The sequence below is a fragment of the Arvicanthis niloticus genome, chromosome 10 (assembly GCF_011762505.2).
Source record: "Arvicanthis niloticus isolate mArvNil1 chromosome 10, mArvNil1.pat.X, whole genome shotgun sequence".
Lineage (NCBI taxonomy): Eukaryota > Metazoa > Chordata > Mammalia > Rodentia > Muridae > Arvicanthis > Arvicanthis niloticus.
Genome location: NC_047667.1, coordinates 40,335,517 through 40,359,524, shown reverse-complemented (window position 1 = coordinate 40,359,524; position 24,008 = coordinate 40,335,517). Strand labels below are relative to the sequence as shown.

General features: G+C 45.8%; 1 protein-coding gene and 1 pseudogene across 1 annotated transcript in view; both read left to right on the top strand.

Annotated features, from left to right (window-relative positions):
• Lamc2 (laminin subunit gamma 2) overlaps positions 1–23,584 on the top strand; it is a 63,705-nt gene extending 40,121 nt beyond the window's left edge. The window contains exons 9-23 of the mRNA XM_034513035.2: positions 716–934; positions 1,576–1,758; positions 3,240–3,485; positions 5,207–5,358; positions 7,491–7,647; positions 7,919–8,124; positions 9,755–9,834; positions 10,887–11,036; positions 13,369–13,513; positions 15,057–15,206; positions 15,699–15,813; positions 16,628–16,827; positions 19,018–19,176; positions 19,267–19,366; positions 22,069–23,584. Coding sequence (XP_034368926.2) covers positions 716–934; positions 1,576–1,758; positions 3,240–3,485; positions 5,207–5,358; positions 7,491–7,647; positions 7,919–8,124; positions 9,755–9,834; positions 10,887–11,036; positions 13,369–13,513; positions 15,057–15,206; positions 15,699–15,813; positions 16,628–16,827; positions 19,018–19,176; positions 19,267–19,366; positions 22,069–22,322 — 2,516 coding nt within the window. The 3' untranslated portion in view covers positions 22,323–23,584. The remainder of the gene's footprint in view (positions 1–715; positions 935–1,575; positions 1,759–3,239; positions 3,486–5,206; positions 5,359–7,490; positions 7,648–7,918; positions 8,125–9,754; positions 9,835–10,886; positions 11,037–13,368; positions 13,514–15,056; positions 15,207–15,698; positions 15,814–16,627; positions 16,828–19,017; positions 19,177–19,266; positions 19,367–22,068) is intronic.
• On the top strand, positions 11,043–13,406 carry LOC143443692 (large ribosomal subunit protein uL18 pseudogene; annotated as a pseudogene).
• Positions 23,585–24,008: the final 424 nt, after the last annotated feature.

Sequence of the window (24,008 nt, the reverse complement as noted above, 5' to 3'; positions counted from 1 at the left end):
TCTAGCTCTCATGAAAAGCGGGTGATACTTCCTTGCTAAGAGTCCCTTCTTCAATTCAGTTATGTGGAGGGGACAATCTACAGCTAATGGACATATCCTTTGTTAAGTCCCTTTTATGAACGTCCTATGTTGGACCTACCAGCAATAATTTTAAGGGGGGAGGGGGGCTCTTCACACTTCTAAACACTGAATAAAAACGTGTGGATGGCCTGCCATGTCCATGTCCCCAGTGCCACAGATATAGCAGGGAGTCGGGAGGATGGCAGCCAGTAGTTTGTTGAATGTTACCATTTCCCAGGTACGTTATGCCAGGTGGTGTCTCATGTAGTTCTCACAACAAACCAGGGGGCTAGACAATACTATTGCCTCTCTTGTAAACTGAGAACATGAAGTCTGGAAAGAGCAAGGAATTTGCCAAATTCACACAGCTAATATGGGTTCATCCACAATCTAGATCCCAGTATTCTCCATTCCAGAGTATAGACACCGACTGCTATTGCTGTCCATGTACCATGATGTGTGATTACCACCTAGGTAAAGAAAACAAAACCCTGGGTGCTCTTGAACTGGTAATGGTAAACCAGGCTGGCCTTGAATTGGCAAAGATTCTCCTGCCTCTGCTTCCCCATGTGCTGGGTCTACAGGCCTGAGGAAGCCACTACTCTCAACTGTGGTATTAGACCTTGCCACTTCTAATGTCTTTTTTCTATTGCAGGTACAGGGTACATTGACAATGTGACCCTGATTTCAGCCCGCCCTGTCTCTGGAGCCCCAGCACCCTGGGTTGAACGTTGTGTATGCCCTGCTGGGTACAAGGGACAATTCTGCCAGGAATGTGCTTCTGGTTACAAAAGAGATTCGGCAAGACTGGGGCCTTTTGGTGCCTGTGTTCCCTGTAACTGCCAAGGGGGAGGGGCCTGTGATCCAGACACAGGTGAGTGAAATGACATCTGCACCAGGTGTCTGGGGGTAGAGGCAGAGGAGTGGGTCTCCCATAGAAGCAAAGGCTGAGGAGGAAATATCATACCTGAATTCACTTAGGAGATGGAGAAAGAATGGTGGAGAGCGTGGGACCGAGGTGAAGGGAGACAGACATGGTGACAATACACTTAACCTCTTTCATTATGGAATTACCATAGGATTGTGAGCGAAAGGTGCCAAGTTACAGGAAATGACTGTCATGCTCCATACAAGGTGGGGGGATTGGTGTTGAGTTGCAGTAATTGCATGGGAAGATCAAAAGCAAGTCAGGCTCTAAATGGGAGTGGTGGCAAACGGTGTGACCATGAAGGACAGGGGAACAGTGCAGGACAGGGGAACAGTGCAGGACAGGGGAACAGTGCTATGCTACGGACAGTGAGGATGTCTGTGTCTAACTGAATGTGATGGGTGAGGCTGAAATCCAAGGTGGTGGCCACGTTTCTATTTGGTTCAAGGATGAAGATGAATGTCAGCATTCGGATGCTGGGGGATGCTCCAGGAAAGCCTGAGCCTCTGTAGTCTGATCCCCACATTCCATCCACACTGATGGGAATATGTAGTCTGACACTGTCATTTCTTTCTTCTACACTCCAGGAGATTGCTACTCAGGGGACGAGAATCCCGACATTGAATGTGCTGACTGTCCCATTGGTTTCTACAATGACCCACACGACCCCCGCAGCTGCAAGCCATGTCCCTGTCACAATGGGTTCAGCTGTTCAGTGATGCCTGAGACAGAGGAGGTGGTGTGTAACAACTGTCCCCCTGGGGTCACAGGTAAGACCAACACCCTGTTCTTCCTTCAGCTTCCTGTCCTGATGCTGTGGACATGTGTAAATAGCTCCTGTTCTGGAGAATTTCCCAGAAGTTATACTTGCTTCAGGCAAATCTAAATGTACACATTCTAAAGATAGGTATATGTGGTGTCTGAGCTGATACTGACCAGGGGCTGGTGCAGTTATGGAGGGAGGAGCATAGTGCTGGTTGGTTGGCAGTCTTGTGCATTTATTTAGGAAATGAAAGTGTCAGACCAAGTATGTGGTTAAGTCTCCCTACCCCTCCAGGACCTTCTGTAGCCCAAGCTGGTCTTGAACTTAGTATTTGAGGATGACCTTAAACTCCTTTTGAAAAAAATATTTATTTATTTTTAATTATGTGTATAGGGGGTGGTCTGTGTACATGAGTGTAGGTGCCCACTGGGTCAACAGAGGTCATTGGATGCCCTGAAGCTAGTCATAAGTAGTTGTGAACAATCTCATGTAGATTGACGGGAATCAAACTTGGGTCCTGTGAGAGAGCCAAAAGTGCTGTTAACCACTGAGCCATCTCTCCAACTCTGACCTTGAACTCTTGGTCTCTTGCCTCCACCTCCTAAATGCTGGGAGTATAGGTGTTTGTCACCATATCTGCTTTTGTGCAATCCTGGATCCAGGATCAGACCCGGACTTTTGTGCATACTAGGCCAGTAATCTACCCTCGGAGTTACATTCCTTGCCTGAGTTTACGTTACTTTCAAATGAGCTAGGGTAAGAAGGAAAAGTTACCTCTGAGTGTCGCATTATCTCTTCAATCTGAAAAAGTGTTCTGCAGCAGCCTTGGTGTCACTGAAACTTCACTGCCTCAGCATTCCTGCTGACTTTTACCCACAAGCTAATTAAGCCTCTTTGTGGTGCTGCAATATTCCAATCTGTGGTGGCCATGACCATAAAGTGGCAGTCTCCACCCCTGCCACATTCATCTGTTCACCGAGGGTATTGTCCTGGGAGCCTGGGATTAATAATGCATGTCTTCTTACGGTTTTATTGCTGTGAAGAGACACCATGACCACAGCAACTCTTAGAAAGGAAAGCATTTAATTGGGGCTGGCTTATAGTTTCAGAGGTTTAGACCATTATCGGCAAGGTGGGAAGCATGGCGGCATGCAGGCAGGCATGATGCTGGAGAGGTAGCTGAGAGTTCTACATCTGGATCTGTAGGCCGCAGGAAGAGACACATTGAGCTTGGTTTGAGCATCTGAAACCTCAAAGCCCACCCCCAGTAAAACACCTCCTCCAACAAAGCCACACCCACTTCAACAAGGCCACACCTCCTAATAGCCCCACTCCCTATGAGCCTATAGGGCATTTTCATTCAAACTAACACAATGCATCTATCTGCCCGTTTCTTATTCTACCAAGTCCCTGTGCCTCTTTCTGGTCCTGCTGCCCACGGGGAACAATCTGGTCTGGGTTGACCACATGTTCTTTCTTCCTTCCCAGGTGCCCGCTGTGAGCTCTGTGCTGATGGCTTCTTTGGGGATCCCTTTGGGGAACGTGGTCCAGTGAGACCTTGTCAGCGATGCCAGTGCAACAACAACGTGGACCCCAGTGCCTCAGGGAACTGTGACCAGTTGACAGGCAGATGTTTGAAATGTATCTACAACACAGCTGGGATCTACTGTGACCAGTGCAAAGCAGGTTACTTTGGAGACCCATTGGCTCCCAACCCAGCAGACAAGTGTCGAGGTAGGACTATACCCCAAGACAAATTATGCACCCCATCTCTCTCTCTCTGTATATGAGTGTGCACGTGCATGTACATGTGTGCATGTGTGTGTACACGTGAACATGTGTAAAGATATATGAACTTGCTTGAGTCTATACATGGGAGGAAAGGCAAGGACAGCTAATCTCACAAGGCAACTAGTTCCGTGACCAGACTGGCTCCTGAACAATCTGCACCATTCATTCACCTGCCAAAAGCCTTAAGACCAGTCCCCACTGCACCAGCTTCTAAAAGCAACATTAAAGACTCTCAAATGGTTAAACCTGGGTGGGAAAAGTAAAAAAAAAAAAAAAAAAAAAAGGTCAGGTTTACATTCCTGAGTGAAAGAGCAGATAAAGTGGGGCCACATCCTATGCCCAACCCCAAGGCAGGTAGGCAGAAAAGAAGCTGCCAAACCTGTCACCGGAGAGCAATAAATGACTCACCACTGAGCCGGAACAAACCCGAGAGGGGAGGGGTCCGGTTGTAAAGCAGTTTAAGAGACCCTCTCAGGAAGTCAGTGTGATTATGTACCGCTGAAGGCTCTCCCGAGAAGACTCAGCTTCAAAGGAGCTTTCATAGGGGGCTGCTAAGGGCTGCTTCAGATCAAAGCACAGTGTGCAGGTGTGTCCCTCAGCTCAGCTCTGCTCGCAAACATTAGAGAGAAGAACCATGTTCAGCCCCTTAACACGACACACAAAGGCTCCAGATGGCTGGCTGGCACTTAGACATGTGCCCGTTACCAGGTCCTGACACCGGAATGTCACCTAGAGATACCTGAGGACCCCTGTGATAAGGTGGGGTGGTTCATGCCTGTAATCCCAGCACTCATGAGCCTAAAGCAGGATAATCCTGAGTTAGAGGCTAGCCTGAGCTACTGAGCAAGACCTTTTTTTTTTTTTTTAAGTAAGCAAACATATAGTACATAAATTAAAACTCTCTCATTGTTTTAGATTTCATTAGACAATATCCTTTATTGTGCTGTCAAGCTCCTGACATTTGCCTGCAGTTTGCACCTCAGTACTAGGGTCACAATCGTGAATAAGTCCTAGCTCCTCGGGAGTTCATACACTAAAAGGGAAGACAATGGGAACTATGTGCAAGTAACGGCAGAGCACTTAGCTCTGAGAGCAGCAGAGTAGCACCTCTCCCACTGCTATGTCCTTGTCTCCCAAACAGAACCTGGCACACAGTAGGACCACTGCCTCCTCGTGCCTTCCCTGCAACGGGAAGAAAGGAACACTGGCTCTTCTAAGCTCTTGTGGCAGCTTCTTTTTATTTGGTCTAAGATCTGAGCATACCTTCTGAGTTCACATTCCTCATCCATAAAACAGAAGCCACTGTTTACAGCTGGCTTAAAATAGGCCGTAAAAAAAAAAAATGCACTTTTTAAGCAAAATTAGGATGCCAGCAAAGTACCCAGTAGGCTTTTGGCACAATGAGAGGAGGAAGATGATAAGCTTCCTGGCACCTCTTCATTTGAGCACACACACACACACACACACACACACACACACACACACACACACACACGGACCACACTTGTGTGATTCCCTAGGCTTGCTTCTATAGGAATGTGCTTGAGGCCACAGCAGAGGGATGATGGATCTGACACAGTATCAGCGTTCTCTTCCCTTGCTGCACCTCCCATTCTGGGACAAGCTGGGTGGGAATACACCATTTATCTGCATCTTATCTCTAGCTTGCAACTGCAACCCCATGGGCTCGGAGCCTGGAGAATGTCAAAGTGATGGCAGCTGTGTTTGCAAGCCAGGCTTTGGCGGCCTCAACTGCGAGCACGAGCACGCGGCCCTAACCAGTTGTCCTGCTTGCTACAATCAAGTGAAGATTCAGGTATGCCAACTTTTCCAGCCCCCCAGCCGCAGGCAATCAGACTCTGAGTGGCTCTGTGCCCTGGTTCTGTCACAGGTCTGGAACCCCCAGGTATCCTTGGGATGGGCCTGGGGATAGGTATTGATCGGGGAAAAAAAAAAGAAAAAAAAAAATATATATATATATATGTGTGTGTGTGTGTGTATATAAAATGTATAAATATTTTTATTTGTATATAAAAAATCTGTGTATTTTTATATACAAAAATATGTATATATTTATTTATATATGTATATAAAAAGAGTGGTGAGATAGCTCAGTGGATAGAAATAATCTGACAACCCTGAGTTCAATTCCCAGACCCCATGTAAAGGCTAAAGGAGTGAACAACTCCCTAATGTTGTCCTCTGACATCCTCCACAAGTATGCGCTGCCATGTGTGTACATGCACTCACACACACACAATAAATAAATACAATAAAAAAACTTTAAAGTATACTAAAATATTGTGTAAGTTTACCTTCTCGTCTATACCATTTTAGTATCTTCGAGAAGATACTAAGTCTCACTTGGACTAAAGACAACCTAGTGAATCTGGTGGGGGAGGGGAAAGCATTCGAGATTCAGTTTTCAAGGGTTAATGTCTGAAAGTACTTGTGATTTTTCTAAGTGGCCTGGCCTCATGGGACTGGGAGTGCCGCTCATGTCCCCCAGAGTCTAAGTCCAGTCCTCTTTCATTTGGTTCGTTTTGGTTTTATTTTTGTCAACTTGACACAAACTAGAGTCACCTGGAATTCAGACCCTCACCTGAGAAAATGCCTCCAGCAGACTGAACTGTGAAAGTCTGTGGGACATTTTCTTAATCAATGATTGATGTGGGTGGGCCCAGGCCACTGTGGGTAAAACCCCTGAGCAAGCAGTCCTGGGCTGTGTAGGACAGGAGACTGTGCAAGCCAACTGGCATGGAGAGTGAGCCCACACTTCAGTTCCAGCCTGGAGTTCCTGCTCTGACGTTCCTTTATTATTATGGGCTGTAAGTTGAAATAAATGCTTTTTTCTCTGAGTTGCTTTTGGTCACACTGTTCATTACAGCAACAGAGAGCAAATTAGGACAGTGCTACCACGTGCTGCTTCCCAGCTGGGTCCCCTCCTGCTCCTAGAGATATCCTTATAAACCAAGTCCCAGAGCAGATCGTGGTGACTTGGGTGTAATGGGTGTAATCCCAGCATGCAGGAGGCTGAGACTATTGCCCAGAGTTTCAAGCAATCCTGGGCTAACTAGTAAATTCCAGATCAGCCTGGGCTACAGAATGAGACCCTGTCTCAAAAATTAAATTATAAAATTAAACTTTAAACTTCAGAGATGAATGTACTTGGTGTTGTTAATTGCTAATCATTCTTTTCTAGAAGGTACAATACAGGGAAATTGAACTTCATATGTAGAACACTCTCGATCTGTTTTTAAATTATTTTTTAAAAATAATTATGAGTGTTTTACCGACATGTATGTCTGTGCACTTCATGTGTGCCTGGTGCCCACAGAGATCCAAAGAAGGCGTTGGATCCTTTAGAACTGGAGTTACAGATGGTTGTGAGCCACAGTGTGGGTCTGGGAACTGAACCTGGGTTCTCTTCATGAGCAGTGAGTGCTCTGAACCTCTGAGGTACCAGACAACCTGAGGCTGACTTTGAACCCATGATCCACTTGCCTCTGTCCCTCAAATGCCAGGATTACAGGCGTGCCCCACCATCTTGCTAAATATCATACTTTTTTTTTTCATTTTACGTAGTAGTAAGAACTGAACCTCATGTCTGCTGGGGAAGAACTTTAACACTGAGCTATGTATCTCTAGCCTCCAGTAGCCTTTCTAGAAAGTTCTGTTCTTAGCACTTACAAATATCAACTCATTCAGCACAAAGAAAAACCATGTGAACAGTATTGTTTTTATTACCCCTACTAAAGATTAGAAGATGACTTGCCAAGGTCACTGGTTAGAGCAGTGGGCCAGGATCCTCCCGCAGCCAGTCTGGCTCAACAGTCTAGATTTCGACCACCACAACAAATCAAGCATGTGACCCCTATACCTGCTGCAGTCCTGGAGCCGAACTGTGCTCTTCCACTCTCTTCTGATTCCTTTCTTGTGTGTTTTCAGATGGACCAGTTTACCCAGCAGCTCCAGAGCCTGGAGGCCCTGGTTTCAAGGGCTCAGGGTGGTGGTAGTGCAGTCCCCAGTGGGGAGCTGGAAGGCAGGATGCAGCAGGCTGAGCAGGCCCTTCGAGACATTCTAAGAGAAGCTCAGATTTCAGAAGGTGAGGTGGCCAACTGCTTATCATCAAGGAGATTCAACTTTCATTCTGGGTCACAGACTGTTTGTGGCCATCATCTCTGTGGTACTTGCAGCCAGTCCTTGCCTGGGTGGAGGTGTTGTCTATGACATTCTACTGGCACCTGAATGACAGGGTGAAAAACTGTCAAAGGCATTTGTCACTGACAAATTTTTTCTCATTTATCTCTAAGTCATTCAGCTTTGTGGGTTAGCTCGGTCATTCTACATCAGCCTGCTTTCCTCTTTGTGTGCAGGTGCTATGAGAGCCCTCAGCCTGCAGCTGGCCAAGGCAAGGAACCAAGAGAGCAACTACAAGAACCGCCTGGATGACCTCAAGATGACTGTGGAAAGGATTCGGGCCCTGGGTGGTCAGTATCAGAACCGAGTTCAGGATACGAGCAGACTCATCTCTCAGATGCGCCTGAGCCTGGCAGAAAGTGAAGCTTCCCTACAAAACACGGTAGGTTTGCCTGGTTAGTGTGTATATGCATTGTGGCCATGTTGGATCTCACTACCATCCCAACAGGTCTTACTGTCTGACTCTCTGTCCCTGGATTTCTTGGTCTACCTGGCAGGTAGCTAGGCTTTTCTTCTTTGTCACAGGCCCATCTATGCTTTGTGTCCTTGGCCACCCAAAGTTTCCCAAGGAACTGTATTATACACCCCTCCACAGGTGATTTCTCTGTAGCCACATTTTCATGATAGACAGAATCCTGACTTCCCTCTTTTCTTTTCTGTAGAATTTAGCTTGGTTTATATTTGTATTCTCAGCCCCTTGTACAGTATGTGGCTGTTGTATTTGTCCGATGCATAAGTTAAAAAAAAAAGATAAATGAATTAATGAATGAATAAAATGGAGGAAAAGAAGGGGTCTGATGAGGACATGGGACTGAAAATTAGAGAGTGAGCGAGTGCCTGTCTAAGGCACACATGCCTTGTGTGGTTCAAGGTGCAATAGGAGACATGGCGAGCCCTGGTATTTATGAGTTTGAAGGCTATGGAGTAGGGGGCTAGTAGCAAGAATGCCTTTGATCCCAGCACTTAGGAGGCCCAGGCAGGAGCACTGCAAGTTCAAGGTCAGTCTCCTTTGTACTGTGAGCTCCTGGCTCAAACCAACCCAAACAAACAGCTAGGGTGATCTTAAGATAATGAGTAGAGAGGAATTGAAGAACTGGGCCGAGTTGGGTGGAGGCAGGAGGACCAGATCAAGGTCAGCCTCCACTCAGAGGCCGGCCTAGGATATGAGATTCAAAAACAACAGCAATGAATTAAATTAAAAAAAAAAAATTGAAAGATAATCAGCTACTATAGTAAAGAAATCACATTAAAATTGTTTTGATTCCCCCATTCAAAAAGTGTTTATGGTAGAAAAAGTTTTAAAAGCTCCCATGATCCAGTTACTACTATGACTATTGTCAAAACTTGCTACATCGGTCTGGGAAGATGGCTCAGTAAGTACATCGCTTACAGTGACTGCATGGAAACCTGAGTTCAAATCCCCAGAACCTCGTAAAAGCCAGCTGTGGTGATACATGCCTGTAGCCCCAGTGCTAGGAATAGGGGCAGAGTCAGGAGGACCCCAGGGACTCACTGTCCAGCCCTCCAACCCAAATGGCAAGTTCCAAGTATCTTAAAAAGTAAGATACAATAAAAAAGAAAGGCATCCAAGATCTACCTCTGGCCTTCATGCATGTATATACAGACAAATATGTACACACACTCACTCTTGAGCACACACACATACATGCACATGCACCCTCAAGCACACACACAGACACACACACAGACACACACACACAGACACACCCTTGAGCACATACACACACATACACAATACCAAGTCAGAGAAATTATATATATATATATAATACACACACATTAGATTCATCTATTTTACAAAGACTTCTCTTGAAATTGCATATCTAATTTGTTCTTGCCAGTGCACACATTTTCTGAGTGATCTTGGTGACTAGGGACCTTTGATATGGAGGGGTCTGGACTCCTGTGGCAGCTAGTGAGAATTCTCTGGCACTTCTGTTTAGGCTCCAGAGTCAAATGCAAACGTTAACTGATTCCCTTTGTTCCCACAGAACATCCATTCCTCCGAGCACTATGTGGGGCCAAATGGATTTAAAAGTCTGGCTCAGGAGGCCACAAGATTGGCAGACAGGTAAACAGCCAGTGCTTGACACCCCTACTCCAGGCAAGACTGTGGAACATTCAGGTCTTAAGCACTGGATTTGCTGCCCGCCAGGCTTCTCTGCAGCCCTCCCCTACCTTGAAGCCCAGTTTGAACCACTTAGCTTTCAGGGTATGGCAGGGGACAGACAGTCCACTGGGCTGTTTGGCAGGAGCTGGGGAAAGTATTTCTTTCCCAGCTTTCTCTATGACTCACAGATGGCTTTAAAAGTACATGTTAGATGTGAGTCTTCTGGCCTCGTGAAATGAATCAGCCTCTGGAAACGGGTGTTTGCAGCTTTCAGGGACTCCTCAACTCCCACACCAGGCCTGAGAACAAGTAGCAACGAGTTGTTTGCTTGTGTGTGGGGGCCAAGTGTACAAAAGGACCGTCCCCCTGGAAACCGGCTCTGCAGGACCCCACAGATGACAGGCAGTTCCCTTGGTCCTGCCTTCTCACTATAAACCCCACCACATTCAAAAGCTTTGCTAGGCAGGGTGGCAGGCTCTGCTAATCTCAGATGGAATTCAGTCTGCAGAGGGGCTGGCTTCTGCTTTTGGAGCAGGAGCTGCCCTCTGAGGCTCTGGTTTTTGTTATTTTAATGCCACTTCCTAGAACCAGGAGATCAGAAGGTTATAGGAGATTTTTATTAACAGATATCTGCCTCCATAGTTGCAGGCCCACTCTAAAGCTTCATCCAGAGTAATGAGTGAGGAGGGACTCAGGATGTGTAAGACCTCAGGGGTCCTGTTTGATGGAGGGCGGGGACAGCTTATAGGCACAGTGATCTGTCACTCTACCCAACCGCCATCTACCCTCCCCATACCTTCTCTGAGTATGGCTTAAATAGGAATGACCATAGAGGGGCATATTGAGGCATCTGCTTCTCAATAGCTCCTCCAACCCATGCTTTCAAGTCAGTTCTGTTTGGCTTTTACAAGTCAAACTGGTTCCTTCATTCTTCTCTGCACGAAAGATTTACGTTACTAACCCGCACTGATTTTTCTATGAAAACCCTAACTCTTCATCTTTCATGTCTTCAGCCATGTTGAGTCCGCTAACACAATGAAGCGACTCTCAAGGGAAACCGAGGACTATTCCAAACAAGCACTTTCACTGGCTCGCAAGGCTCTGAGTGGAGGAAGCGGAAGCGGCATCCTGGACAGCTCCGTGGTACAAGGTCTTATGGGAAAGTATGTTCAGCCTGTCCTCATCTGGGTTGCCATAAAAGCTGACTCCTCCCAGTGTATAATGCAAACTACACTTGAGAGGCACATGAAACTAGACATCAGTCATAAGAAGGCGGTCTGTGTGGCACCATATTGTGGGGTTTTTGCTCTTCAGGACAGGGTCAGGATGAAACTACCAAGAATAAGGCCTTTACGAGACACCAAGTGAGATTTAGAAGGCAGTGAGAAGATACAACTGACTACTGTGCTGGGAAATAACTGGTAACCCAGGACGAAAATAAGTATAACATACCCAAATACAGGATGACAGTTCATGTGACAGATGGTTCATCACTGTCATCACCTGTCAGGTTCTGTGTGCCCACACAGAGGGGATGTGGTGGTCTGCACAGCATATGCACATGATCTACCAAAGCACAGTGTAGACGTTGGCCTGCCAAATCAGGTTGCACCCTGTTGTACTAGCCTGCTGCTGGCCCACAGGTGTCTCAGTAGGACTGGCATGGAGAGGATCTAGGAAGGCCAAGTGGAGGTGACCGGAGAGGCACACAATGTAGAAAGCCTCCATGGCCAACCTGGTGGTGCCTTCATCTGCTATTTGGACGCAGGTCTTGTTCGAACTATAACTGGCCATAAAATTTTGAGAGTCATGAAGGGAGCCATGGATGGAGGCTTGTCTGTCCCCATAGTGCCTACGGATTCCCTGGTTATGACTCTGGAAGCAAATTCAATGCAGAGGTACATCGGAAGCAGAGCATGGGTCAGAGTGTTACGGACAACATGCTTGCCTAATGGGGGAAGATAAGGATGCTTAGGAGAAACAATTCTCTCAGTACACAAAGAACCCTGGAACTCCAGACGTGACAGAGACGATGTGTAATAAGGCTCATGCTTCAGCTAGCCTATGAGAAGCCTAAAAGAGAAGTAAAGAAGAGGAGTGGAACCCTCCCAGAATGCTCCTTGTCCAGGAGAAAGATCAAGTTACTCAGAAGAAGGCAAGCTCCCTTGGAGCTCAGGGACCGGCTTGGGAACAGGCTGCTGAGAACTAAAGCAATTATTGGCCTAATAATAATAATAATAATAATAATAATAATAATAATATAATGGCAAGAGAATGAGTATTACTTTGGGGAAAATATTTTTAAGACTAGGAAAAGAAAGGTTATGGTATCTAAGTAAAACTTACATTCTGACTGAGACATGACAGTACAGGGAGAGATGGTTGCCCTCCAGTTTATGAAGGAATATATAAGCCCATCTGACAGGGCCAGTGACAGAAAAATAACATTTATATTATCAGCGGTTGGGAAGCTTGAGTTCAATTTTTCTGGCCAAACCTAAACAAGCTATAAAGGTTATATTTAGATTATAGAGAAAGTCGCTTTTTTAACATGTAACCTAGCTTGTTTGTCCTGCTTATTCTAATTATATGGTGCCTGCATGTATGTGTGCACATGTGAGAATGCACACACACACACACACACACACACACACTGACTGAGGAAGATGGGGAGGAGAAGGAGTGTGAGTCCTTAAGTAGCTAGCTTCTGGCTGGCCTTCAACTCACAGAGATCTACTTGTCTCAGCCTCCTGAACACTTTGATACTCATGCCTCCTGGCCCAACTACATATTTTTAAAACAAGATGAAATATATATATATATGTGTATATATGTGTGTGTGTATGTATGTATGTGTATATGTGTATATGTATGTATGTGTATATGTGTATATGTATGTATGTGTATATGTGTATATGTATGTGTGTATATGTATGTGTGTATATGTATGTATGTGTATATGTATGTGTGTGTATGTGTATATGTATGTATGTGTATATGTATGTGTGTATATGTATGTGTGTATATGTATGTGTGTATATGTATGTGTGTATATGTATGTGTGTATATGTATGTGTGTATATGTATGTGTGTATATGTATGTGTGTATATGTATGTGTATATATGTGTGTGTATATGTATGTATGTGTATATGTGTATATGTGTATATGTATGTGTGTATATGTATGTGTGTATATGTGTATATGTATGTGTGTATTTGTATGTGTGTATATGTATGTGTGTATATGTATGTGTATATATATATATATCTCAAGGAGTACATTCTGCCATATATTGTTGTTTATCCTTGTAATCCTAGTTTTTGGAAGCAGAGGCAGGAGGATTGCAGTAATTTTCAGACCCACCAAAGCTATGTCATGAGTTCCTGTCTCATAAGTTCTCAAGGTTCCCCCTCCATTATTGCTATTATTGCTGCCATTATTATTATTATTATTATTATTATTATTATTAGCCATCTACTTTTCCTCCCCACAGATTAGAGAAAACCAGGTCCCTGACCCAGCAGTTGTCAAGGGAGGGCACCCAAGCCGACATTGAAGCTGAGAGGTCTTATCAACACAGTCTCCGCCTCCTGGATTCAGCGTCTCAGCTTCAGGGAATCAGTGATCTGTCCTTTCAGGTGAGGTCACTGATCCTGTGTGCATGCTGCATGGACAAATGGCCACGGAAACTTTCCTCTCCATAAATTCCGTAAGACTGTTCAACCTTCCAGCTTCTCCATGCCAGCTGTGTCAGTCAGCGTCGCATTCCTCAGTGCTCTGACTGAGGCAGCTGGCTTATTAGGAGAAAGAGTTTCTTTTTCTTTTCTTTTTTACAGAGTTTCTGTGTGTAGCCTTGGCTGTCCTGGAACTCACTCTGTAGACCAGGCTCTGGAACTCACTCTGTAGACCAGGCTGGCCTTGAGCTCAGAAATCCGCCTGCCTCTGCCTCCCAAGTGCTGGGATTAAAGGCGTGCGCCACCACCTCCCAGCCAAAAAAGGGTTTCTTTAGCTTAGTGTTTCAGACAGTTAAAGGCCCAGTGCCTGCATTGGCTCTGGTCTGCTAAGGGCGACAGAGTCTCTGGAGGACAGGGGGAAAGACTGGCAAGTGGGCACAATCCCTTTAGAGCTCACATGGCCTAGAGGCCTACTACACCAACAGAGCCTTCCATCACCCCACCAGCACCCATGTCAACCAGAAACTTAGCACATGACTGATAGCCCGTATTTAAAACCTAGCATGGACTTTGGGGTTTGTGGTAGGAGGAGACAGGTACTTCCTGTCAATTGTTGTCTGGACTCCGAAAGGGAAAGTGACTTGGATGTTTAATCTAGAACCCCTTAGTAGAGAAAAGTTTTATGTCTCCTCCCTAGTTCTAGAGACCCTCAAATTGAAATCAGTGGAGAATTTTAATGGAGTTTGATACATCCCTCTCTGCTGTTAACAAGAAGACTTTTGCTATCAAAAGGTTTGCTTTTTTGTTTTCTGCCATTTCTTATTTAGGGTTTTAGTGCTGTGAACAGACACCATGACCAAGGCAACTCTTATAAGGACAACGTTTAATTAGGGCTGGCTTACAGGTTCAGAGGTTCAGTGCATTATCATCAAGGCAGGAACATGGCAGCATCCTGGCAGGCATGGTGTAGGAGGAGCTGAGGGTTCTACATCTTCATCTGAAGGCTGCTAGTGGAAGACTGACTTCTAAGCAGCTAGGGTGAGGGTCTTAAAGCCCACACCTACCCACAGTGACACACCTACTCCAGCAAAGCCATATCTCCAAATAGTGCCACTCCCTGGGCCAAGCATATTCAAACCATGACAGCCACCAATCTCCTTAGTTATTGCAACCTCATTGGATTAAGTTCACCTGCATACCTAACAGATAAAGACACTCACTGTGATCTCCATAGAGATATGTTCCATGAATAGATACAGCAATTATTATTTAACAATTTTATTTTAAAGAGCAGAGACCAAGTTCACTGTATTCTTGGGAGACATACTGCCTGTCTTTCCTTAGCACCCTGTCTCATTTCTGGTAGGCTTTGGGCCTTTAAGGCCAGTGTCTGCTTTCTTGGCTTCTTAAGGCTGCCAGTATTTTTGAATGGTGACAGCAGGTCCTGAAGCTGGCGTGGTGACATGTGAACAGACAGTCACACTCATTCGTATCTTTGTGCCCACAGGTAGAAGCAAAGAGGATCAGACAGAAGGCTGATTCTCTCTCAAACCTGGTGACCAGACAAACAGATGCATTCACGAGTGTGCGAAACAATCTTGGGAACTGGGAAAAAGAAACTCAGCAGCTCCTACAGACTGGAAAGGATGGGAGACAGGTACCTCTGTCAATCTGTTCACTCAGCCAATAAGCATGTACTGAGTGCAGACTGTGTGGGTAGAAATGGCCAGAGCCACTAGCAGAAACCCTCCGAAGGTCATGATGCCACTGGTTACAGAGGGAGTAACCAAGAATGAAGTTTGATGGGATTCGCTCTACCCACTGAGTCAGCATTTGAACCTAGGATGAGGACCCAGGCCTTGTAGGTCTCATTTTGGTCCAAATCTGTCTATCGTAGATTCAGGAAGTAGCTAGTATTTAAAATTGTGATTTGCAAAACTATTCCCGCCCCTGAAAATGGAAAGAGTTGGAGACTCTCCTCTAAAAGGTATCTATAACAAAGTTTGTTCTTGATCAGATACTAGAGGGCTTTGCTGCAGCACCCCTAGACTGTGGTGAGTCACAGCACAGCACTGGTGTCACGGAAAAGTTGTGTCAGGGTGATTTTGCTACCAGGAATGCACTTATTCTGATCTTGTTCTATTTACAGACTTCAGATCAGCTGCTTTCCCGTGCCAACCTTGCTAAAAACAGAGCCCAAGAAGCGCTAAGTATGGGCAATGCCACTTTTTATGAAGTTGAGAACATCCTAAAGAACCTCAGAGGTTAGTGCTGTGTGATCCAGTTTTAAAGGTACACTTATGATTCATTTAAGTCCTCCTTTACCTCCTTAAATGGTGGGTGTACTGGGTTATTAATAGATGCTTAGTCACTACCTTTCTAAGGTAATGGTGATCTCATTAATACTTGATGGAGGTGGTGGAAGTAATTCAACTAAGTGCCAGGGGTTTTGAGTTCTAACCCTCTCTGGGCCCTGTGATCAGCTCAAGGTCTCTGTGTGACCTTTCTAGAACCCTGTGCCCTCCTTAAGAGGAACAGGAGATCTCTAAGGTTCTTTATATCCACTAGGTCACAACTGTGTTGATATTTTCCTCTCCTTGTGGCTTGGTTGGTTCCAATATGGCTACTCTGAGGTAATGACTTGTGGTTCCCAGGAGGTTTGCGGTATTATCTTGAAGACATTTGGTTTAAAACTACACGTTATTCACTAGCAAACAAAAGGGAATTATCTCTAAAGTCTTGGGATTCTCTTCATAGAAAGTCCCTCTATATCCACTGTGACCACACCCCAACTCTGCTCTTTGGCTTCAGGCTTGGACTTAGATCTTCGGTCTTTGTCTACTTTGGATGTTGATATCCTTGCAGTGGTGAGGACCCAGGGCAAACCATTGAGGGCAGCTCCCTCAATGGTTTCTTTGAGATTCTTTCTCTTGGGAAAGGGTAATCCCAGCCACAACATCTTACTTCTCCACCCCTAGCTAGTAATTGTTCCCTTTCAGGAATTTTTCCTCAAAACATCAGGTTCTCTCACTCAGTCGTCCCAGTGGCAAGTTTTCTGTTCTTTTTTCTTCATTCCAGAGTTTGATCTGCAGGTTGAAGATAGAAAAGCAGAGGCTGAAGAGGCCATGAAGAGACTCTCCTATATTAGCCAGAAGGTTGCAGATGCCAGTGACAAGACCCAGCAAGCAGAAACGGCCCTGGGGAGTGCCGCTGCCGACACCCAACGGGCAAAGAACGCAGCTAGGGAGGCCCTGGAGATCAGCAGCCAGATAGAGCAGGTAAAGAAAAATGGATACACAGGCTGCCACAGGCAGTGCCCAACACAGCATTGTTCCAGGGAGAGCGAGCTTCAGCTCAGTTCAGCCTCCATGGCTCAGAGTCCTAGAGAGTGCATAGCAGTCTGGCTTCACACACCCACCCTTCAGCTGGATGGATTCTGTCACTGGCTAGCAGCTGTAACACCATATTCAATACCCCTTTGAACAGCACTGTGGAACATCCACAGTTGTTTACTATGGAGGGTTCTAAGGGTGCTATCAGAAAACACTTGGAAAACTAGAAAAGACTTTTGTACCATTCAGGAGGCTAGGATGGAAAACTAGTCAGCAGGGCTCCACTTCTCCTGACAGCTCCAGGGGGAATTCTGAGGAGGGCAGTCAATCCTGGGCTTCCTTGGTTCACAGCTTTATCAGTCCACTCCATGCTTGTGTGATCCCCAGAGTCCTCTGTCATCTCTTTCTCCCTCCTCTTTCCCCTTCTTCCTTCTTCCTCCTTCCCCCTCCTCTTTCCCCCTCCTCTTCCCCCTCCTCCTTCCTCCTCCTTCTTCTTCCTTCCCCCTCCTCCTTCCCCCTCCTCCTTCCTCCTCCTCCTTCCTCCTCCTTCTTTTTCCTTCCCCCTCCTCCTTCCTCCTTCCCCCTCCTTCTTCTTCCTTCCCCCTCCTCCTTCCCCCTCCTTCTTCTTCCTTCCCTTTCCTCCTTCCTCCTTCTTCTTCCTCCTTCCCCCTCCTCCCTCCCTCTCCTTCCCCTTCCTACTCCCTCCTCCTTCCCCCTCCTTCTTCCCCTTCCTTCTCCTTCCTCCTTCCCCTTCTCCCTCCTTCTTTCCCCCTCCTCTCCCTCCTCCTTCCCCTTCCTTCTCCCTCCCCCTTCCTCTTCTTTCTTTCTCACCCCTTCTTTCTTTTTCTCTTCTTCTTCCCATCTTCCTCTCCTCTTCTCATCTTTTCCCTGTTTTCCTTCATCTTCTTCAAGACATGGTCTCACTATGTAGCCCTGGTTGGCCACTGTATTCATATCTCAGTCTCATCTTATAAGAAGATAACTCTCTCATTGAATTAAGGGCCCACCAGTATACTGCAGTGTAACTTCACTACAGCTAATCACATGTGCAACAGTCAGTTTTCAAGTCAGGTCATCTTCTGAGTTGAGAGAGGTGTGTAAGGGAACAAAGACTCCACCATGTCTTTGTTGGCGCTGGTAAGCTCTGTCCCCCTGAGAAACATCCCTAGCCCTTAGGACTTCAACGTGTGATTTAGGGCATAAATTTAACTTGTGACAATTGACCTCATCAGCGTTTTTGATTCTTGATATGAAATCCCTGGGCTCTAGAGCCTTCTATAACCTACGTCTCAACTTGGCCTCGTTTGAGTCTGTCCTCAACTGTGTGTGCTTGATGCTAGGGATGGAGATAAGATCTATCTAGTCCCTTGCTTGAAGGAGCACTCAAGAGAACTGAGGTAGGCGGCTATGCTGTGCGTAGAGCCCACTGTTGCAAGCTACAGTGGAGGAATGCTTCTTGGCTGAAAGCGAGCTCCTTCGTGCTTACTTCTAGGGAGCTGGTGCCACTCCAGGAAGCCAAGAGGTCTTGGGCATCTAGACTATTCGATCTCACTTTTAGACTGCTTGGTAGCCTACAAAAATAATTTCTAGTAATTCCCTTGAGCACGGTTTCATAAACCTTTCTTTATATGGCATCTAGCATAAAGACACCTGTAATTTTTCAATTATAGCTTATTGATAAAGATATCGATGAGCTTTTCTCCTGAAAAGACAAAAAGTTATCACTATGCTAACTCAAGGTCTGCATTCCAAGTACACCTGTCTTGGGGAAATTCTTGTAAAGTTGTTCCAAAGACCAGGGCAATAAAGACCAGAGAGCCAGAGGATGATGGTTCTTGCCCTCTGGATTTGCTCAAATGCTTTCCTGATTGTGTTAAAATTTGTTTAGGCACTGAACTGAAAGCAAACCAGTGTTTTGCACTGACCCTCCTAGTCTCTAGAGAGCTAACCTAGAACTAACTTGCTTGAGGGCAAGCCTAGGGAAGGGTGTGTCCCCAAGTCTGACTCTCTCATTGTTCATGTGACTTACTCCATCAGAGCCAGGCGCAGCTGTATTTTTTTCTACAATTTGTCCTTGGGATGGTTTGAGCCTCACCCTCTCTCTCCTTCCGTCCCTGGCTCCTTTTATTCTCCCAGGAGATAGAAAGTCTGAACTTGGAAGCCAATGTGACAGCAGATGGGGCCTTGGCCATGGAGAAGGGACTGGCCATTCTGAAGAGCGAGATGAGAGAGATGGAGGGGGAGCTGGCCAGGAAGGAGCTGGAGTTTGACACGGATAAGGACGCGGTGCAGCTGGTAAGTGCCGGCATCTCTCCATGTGAGCTCTCTTTAGTTGTCAAGATAAAAATAGCCTCTCAGAACACCTCTGTACTCACTCGTCCTCAGGTGATTACTGAAGCCCAGCAAGCTGACGCCAGAGCCAAGAGTGCCGGAGTTACAATCCAAGACACGCTCAACACATTGGACAGCATCCTACACCTAATAGGTCTGTGGAGCACCACAGCTTTCCAGCCCAGGGTCTGTCCCCAGAGGACTCGATATTCTTAGTCTGGATGGATGGGGATCTCAACTTTCCCTGAGACCATCTGGAAATCTGCTTTGTTTCAGGGCCCAGACACTTGGGTCAGGTTGCTTTACATTTCCTCTGTTTTGCCATCTCTAAGATGAGTCAGCGAGCACTTGTATCTGGAAGTGAAGGTCTGTGAGTCAGAGCACTGGGTGTGTTCCAGGAAGTTCCCAGAAGACTGGTCAGCTTGAGGGTCCTGCTGAGGAGTCTGGTCTTGAGCCTGAGGGGCCCCCTGGGCAGTCTTAAGAAGGAGAGTAACCGCATCTCTGCACTAGAGAGGAGAAGTTGATGGGGGCTTAGAGGCAGCGAAGGCCATGTGGGAACTGTTGAAAGCAGACAGGAGCCCACTATGAGGCAGGAGAGGTGGGGAGGGAAAGGCGTGGAGCAATGGGCTGCCTTGGTCCAAAGGACCATCTGCTGAATCTGACGTCGTTCCTCCCTAGACAAGCCTAAACCTGTTATAATCAACTGGGAAAAGAGGAGCCTCCTGGATAAATAAGCTGGAGGAAATGTGCAGAGAGTGGGAGATATGTGGATTTTAGGACAGGATAGATTTACTAGCACAGTACGGCAGGGAATCGGGTTTCCCCATAGTTATTACCTGAAGAAAACTAATGTTAACTACAAGTCTAAATCCGGGGGCTGCAGAGATGGCTCATTGTCTAGCAGCATTTGTTCTTCCTTCGAAAGCATCCCACTTTCATTCCCAGTATTCACGTTGGGCATCTGTAACTCTACTCCAGGGGCAGCTGATACCCTCTCTGTCATCCATGGGCACCTGTACACATGTAGAACTTGAACACACATACCACATGCATGCATGCATATGCACACATAAATCTTTTTTTTTAGAGATTGGAGTCTAAATTTAAGTAGTTAATAGGGGCCCCTCATCAACGGAGACTGCAGTGGATGGGGACTAGGAACTGGGTCACATATTACCATGACATCCAGGAGAAGCTTAGCTACGCCTCACCGGTTCAGTAGAACAATTCCAATACCTGATTGCCCCATGGAGGATTATCCCCACACTGACAGGCTAGTGTTGTCTGTGCTGTTATACTAATGGGTCTGTTTGTGATCCAGTAAGCCCCAGAGGGTAAAATGTCCCCTAAAGATTAAAGATACGATCTTCCCAGTTGAGATTTTAGCAGCATAGCTTAGCATTCAAAAAAAAAAAAAAAAAAAAAAAAAAAAAAAAAAAAAAAAAAGGTAATGAAATTAATGGGGCCTTTAAAGGGACCATGAGTGGGAGGGAGGCGAGTGGGAAGTGCTAGCTAACCATTTACTGCCTGTCAGGTACTGTGCCAGGAGCTCTCCGGGCATGACCATTTAAGTCTTGTTAGCATTCTGGGAGATGGATTTTTATTATTGTGCTTCACATGGGGGATAAACTGAAGATTCACAGCACACAGTAAACTGTGGGGTGGGGCTTACCACTGAGATCTGTGTCTCCGTGTTCCTGTCCTGTTCTTTTCCTAAATGTGGGTTCCCGTACCATACTGTTATTTCACTGCCAAGCTTACTAATTTGTTGTGTGTTGTGCTGTCACAGAACCCCTAATTCTTGTAGTTTTCCCTGAAGGGTCCATTGGGTCAGTATTGTCACTGTGGTATAATTTCTACTTTAGGCAGTCTGTTGAGTTTGGGGGTAATAACTCATTAAGTACTCTAAGTACAGTAAGTGCATGCATTCAAATCTTAGCACTGGGCTTGAGAGAATTGACTCTCACAAGTTTTCCTCTGACCTTTATACATGTTGTGTGGCATATGTACACATACACACACAGAAAGAGAGAGAGAGAGAGAGAGAGAGAGAGAGAGAGAGAGAGAGAGAGAAACAGAAAGAGAAACAGAAAGAGAAAGAGAGAAATACATATAATTAAAAAAATAGGAAGAAACAAATCATATCACTGAGGTTCAGATACACGAGGCAGCCTGACCTTGCATGTGAACCCACTTAAGAGTTGCTTAAATCTACTTGAACTAAATGTATATGCCCAGGTACTCTCGTGTTGAACATCGGCTTTATATAGTGTACAGGTAGAATATACCTGAACAAATGCCATGGCATTTGTTATAAATGAAATGAACAGACTCCTAGCCAGAATGGAGTCTTGCATCTTTCCCTAGCAGCTGGAATCCATCCTCCAAAGAGCTAAGCATACCCTGGACTCTGTGACCCCTGTGGCTCAGCCCATTTCTAAAGATCTCCTAATATAAAACAGCAAGATACTTCCTTGGGTGATACAGGAAGTCTATTTGGAGTTAGTTTAGATCCCAGGGGTGAGCTGTGTTAGACAGTGACCTCGGACAGTGCTCAGCCCCTTATAACCTTCAGCTTTCTCAGATCACGATCTGTTATCTCAACCAGATAGAACTCTGGACTTCATTGGCTACTTGATGGAACTCAGTCTTGAGCTGAGCTGTTCATAGCACAGATGCGTGCCTCGTGTTCTCAGAAAGATTTCTACTTTATTCTTAAAGCAAGGCCATCTCGGTGTATGGCAAGCTCTTTGCTCTTGGCAGAGTTTGTTAGGATGTCGGGGGGGGGGTGCATGTGTTCCTGGAGGTCTCCCCACAGCTTTGCTCCATTAACATCTTTCTTGTTCCCTAAAATAGACCAGCCCGGCAGTGTGGATGAGGAGGGGATGATGCTATTAGAACAAGAGCTTTTCCAAGCCAAGACCCAGATCAACAGTCGGCTTCGGCCCTTGATGTCTGATCTGGAAGAGAGGACGCGTCGGCAGAGGAACCACCTCCATCTGCTGGAGACCAGCATAGATGGAATTCTAGCTGATGTGAAGAACCTGGAGAACATTCGAGACAACCTGCCCCCAGGCTGCTACAATACCCAAGCTCTTGAGCAACAGTGAAGTTGCCATAGAGATGTATCCACTGTGGTGAGGGACACAGTCCCCAGGGGTCAGGAGCCATCTCATGTGGATGGGCTAGGCTCAGGATATTTGAACACATCTAATGGGTTTGTTCAGGTCTATTGGACCGGATGCCATCCCTGAGACCATGGTAGATGGATGTCGTCCTGTACCAATCTAATAATGTTTGCTTCCTGATGCTGGCAGTGTGGCAGATAGCATTGAGTATGAGAATGACCAGGGACTAACAAATGCTGAGCTCAGAACAGTGACACACTGAATTCTGGGATATAGAACGTCCTGCTGCTGTGTTAGGGCAAGAGATCTAATCCCGCTGTGGCCAGTAAAGTACTCTTGCTTTTCCCACTGGACATTTTTGTTGACCACATTTCCTCCACTGCCCACCCAATACATGAGTATGTCCTCCACTTCATGCTGGGTGAGGAGAGCAGTGAAGGCATAGACCTGGAAATCCGGCTCATTTGGAGCAGTGGTGCCCACTGCCACCCCTCACCTTCACGCTCTCCACCTGAGTGTGACAAAACAACTCAGAGACTGTATTTTTATGAAAGCATATTATTTTTTAATCAGCCAAGTAATCATTGGGAAAGTATCTCCTCTGAGTTTCAAAGTGATATAAGAAAATGTATCTTGGGCACTAAAGGAAGTGGGATTATCTAAACGGCCTTAATCTAATCTTCCTTTGGAGACACTAAAACTCATATACATCTGTGTATTGTATCTTATTTTCCTCTTTCTCCCTAAGTCAGGGATAATCCATCCTTCTAACATATATTTATTGAGCCACTACTATGTGCCAGGGGTGAGTAGAACAGTATGGACGTTCTCTACTCTCATGGAGTTGAGTGTCTAGTAAGAAGGACAAATATTAGAATAACAAATGGAAACTCCCAAGCCTTGCTCATCTCGTGTGATATTTATTGCAGTCACCCAGTCTTTGGTTTGAAACCTCATTTCTTAATAGAACATGTGTTGCAAGACAGTCCCGAAGGGACTTGAGTTAGGGCAAAGTTGAGATCGCTCTGAGTTGTACACATTTCTCTGTGTTCCAGCCGTCCCTCCACCCCTTCCCACAGCAGACTGTTGCCACAGATGGTTGCATCATGGCAATCCCAGTGGGAATTGCTGAAGGAACCGAGGCACTTGTACCTCAGTTTGGAAGACCTGTACTGTCTTACTTCTGTATTTCCTTGTCTTTTCATGGATGTGTATTAAATAAAGAAGGAGTGTTAGATACTGGGGATGAGTTTCTGATTTTATTAAACTCTTAGTCTGGGGTAGAAGGACCGGGAGTGAGCATCCCACCCTGAGGTTGACAGCTCCAGACTCAGCATCTTCAGTCCTCAGAGCCCTACTTTGTCCTTTCCAACTATGAGAACATCTCTTAAGACTTAGATGACGCTGCATCCTAAGCATGAAGAATTATTTCTAGAATAATCCAAACTGGGTGGAGGCTATAATTATTTTTTTTGCCTTTTTTCATCTATCATAAAGTAAAGGTAAAACCAACAGTTCATGGTATTTATGTGATGCCTTCCAACAAATTGCAATTCAGTAAGTTAAGGCCAATTGTCTTTTACCCAAAGGGCTGAGAAAAAGATTCTGCTTTGTCCTCAGTGACCCCTAAATTCTGGGAGGTCTGATGACTTGGTCCTTTGTGGAAGT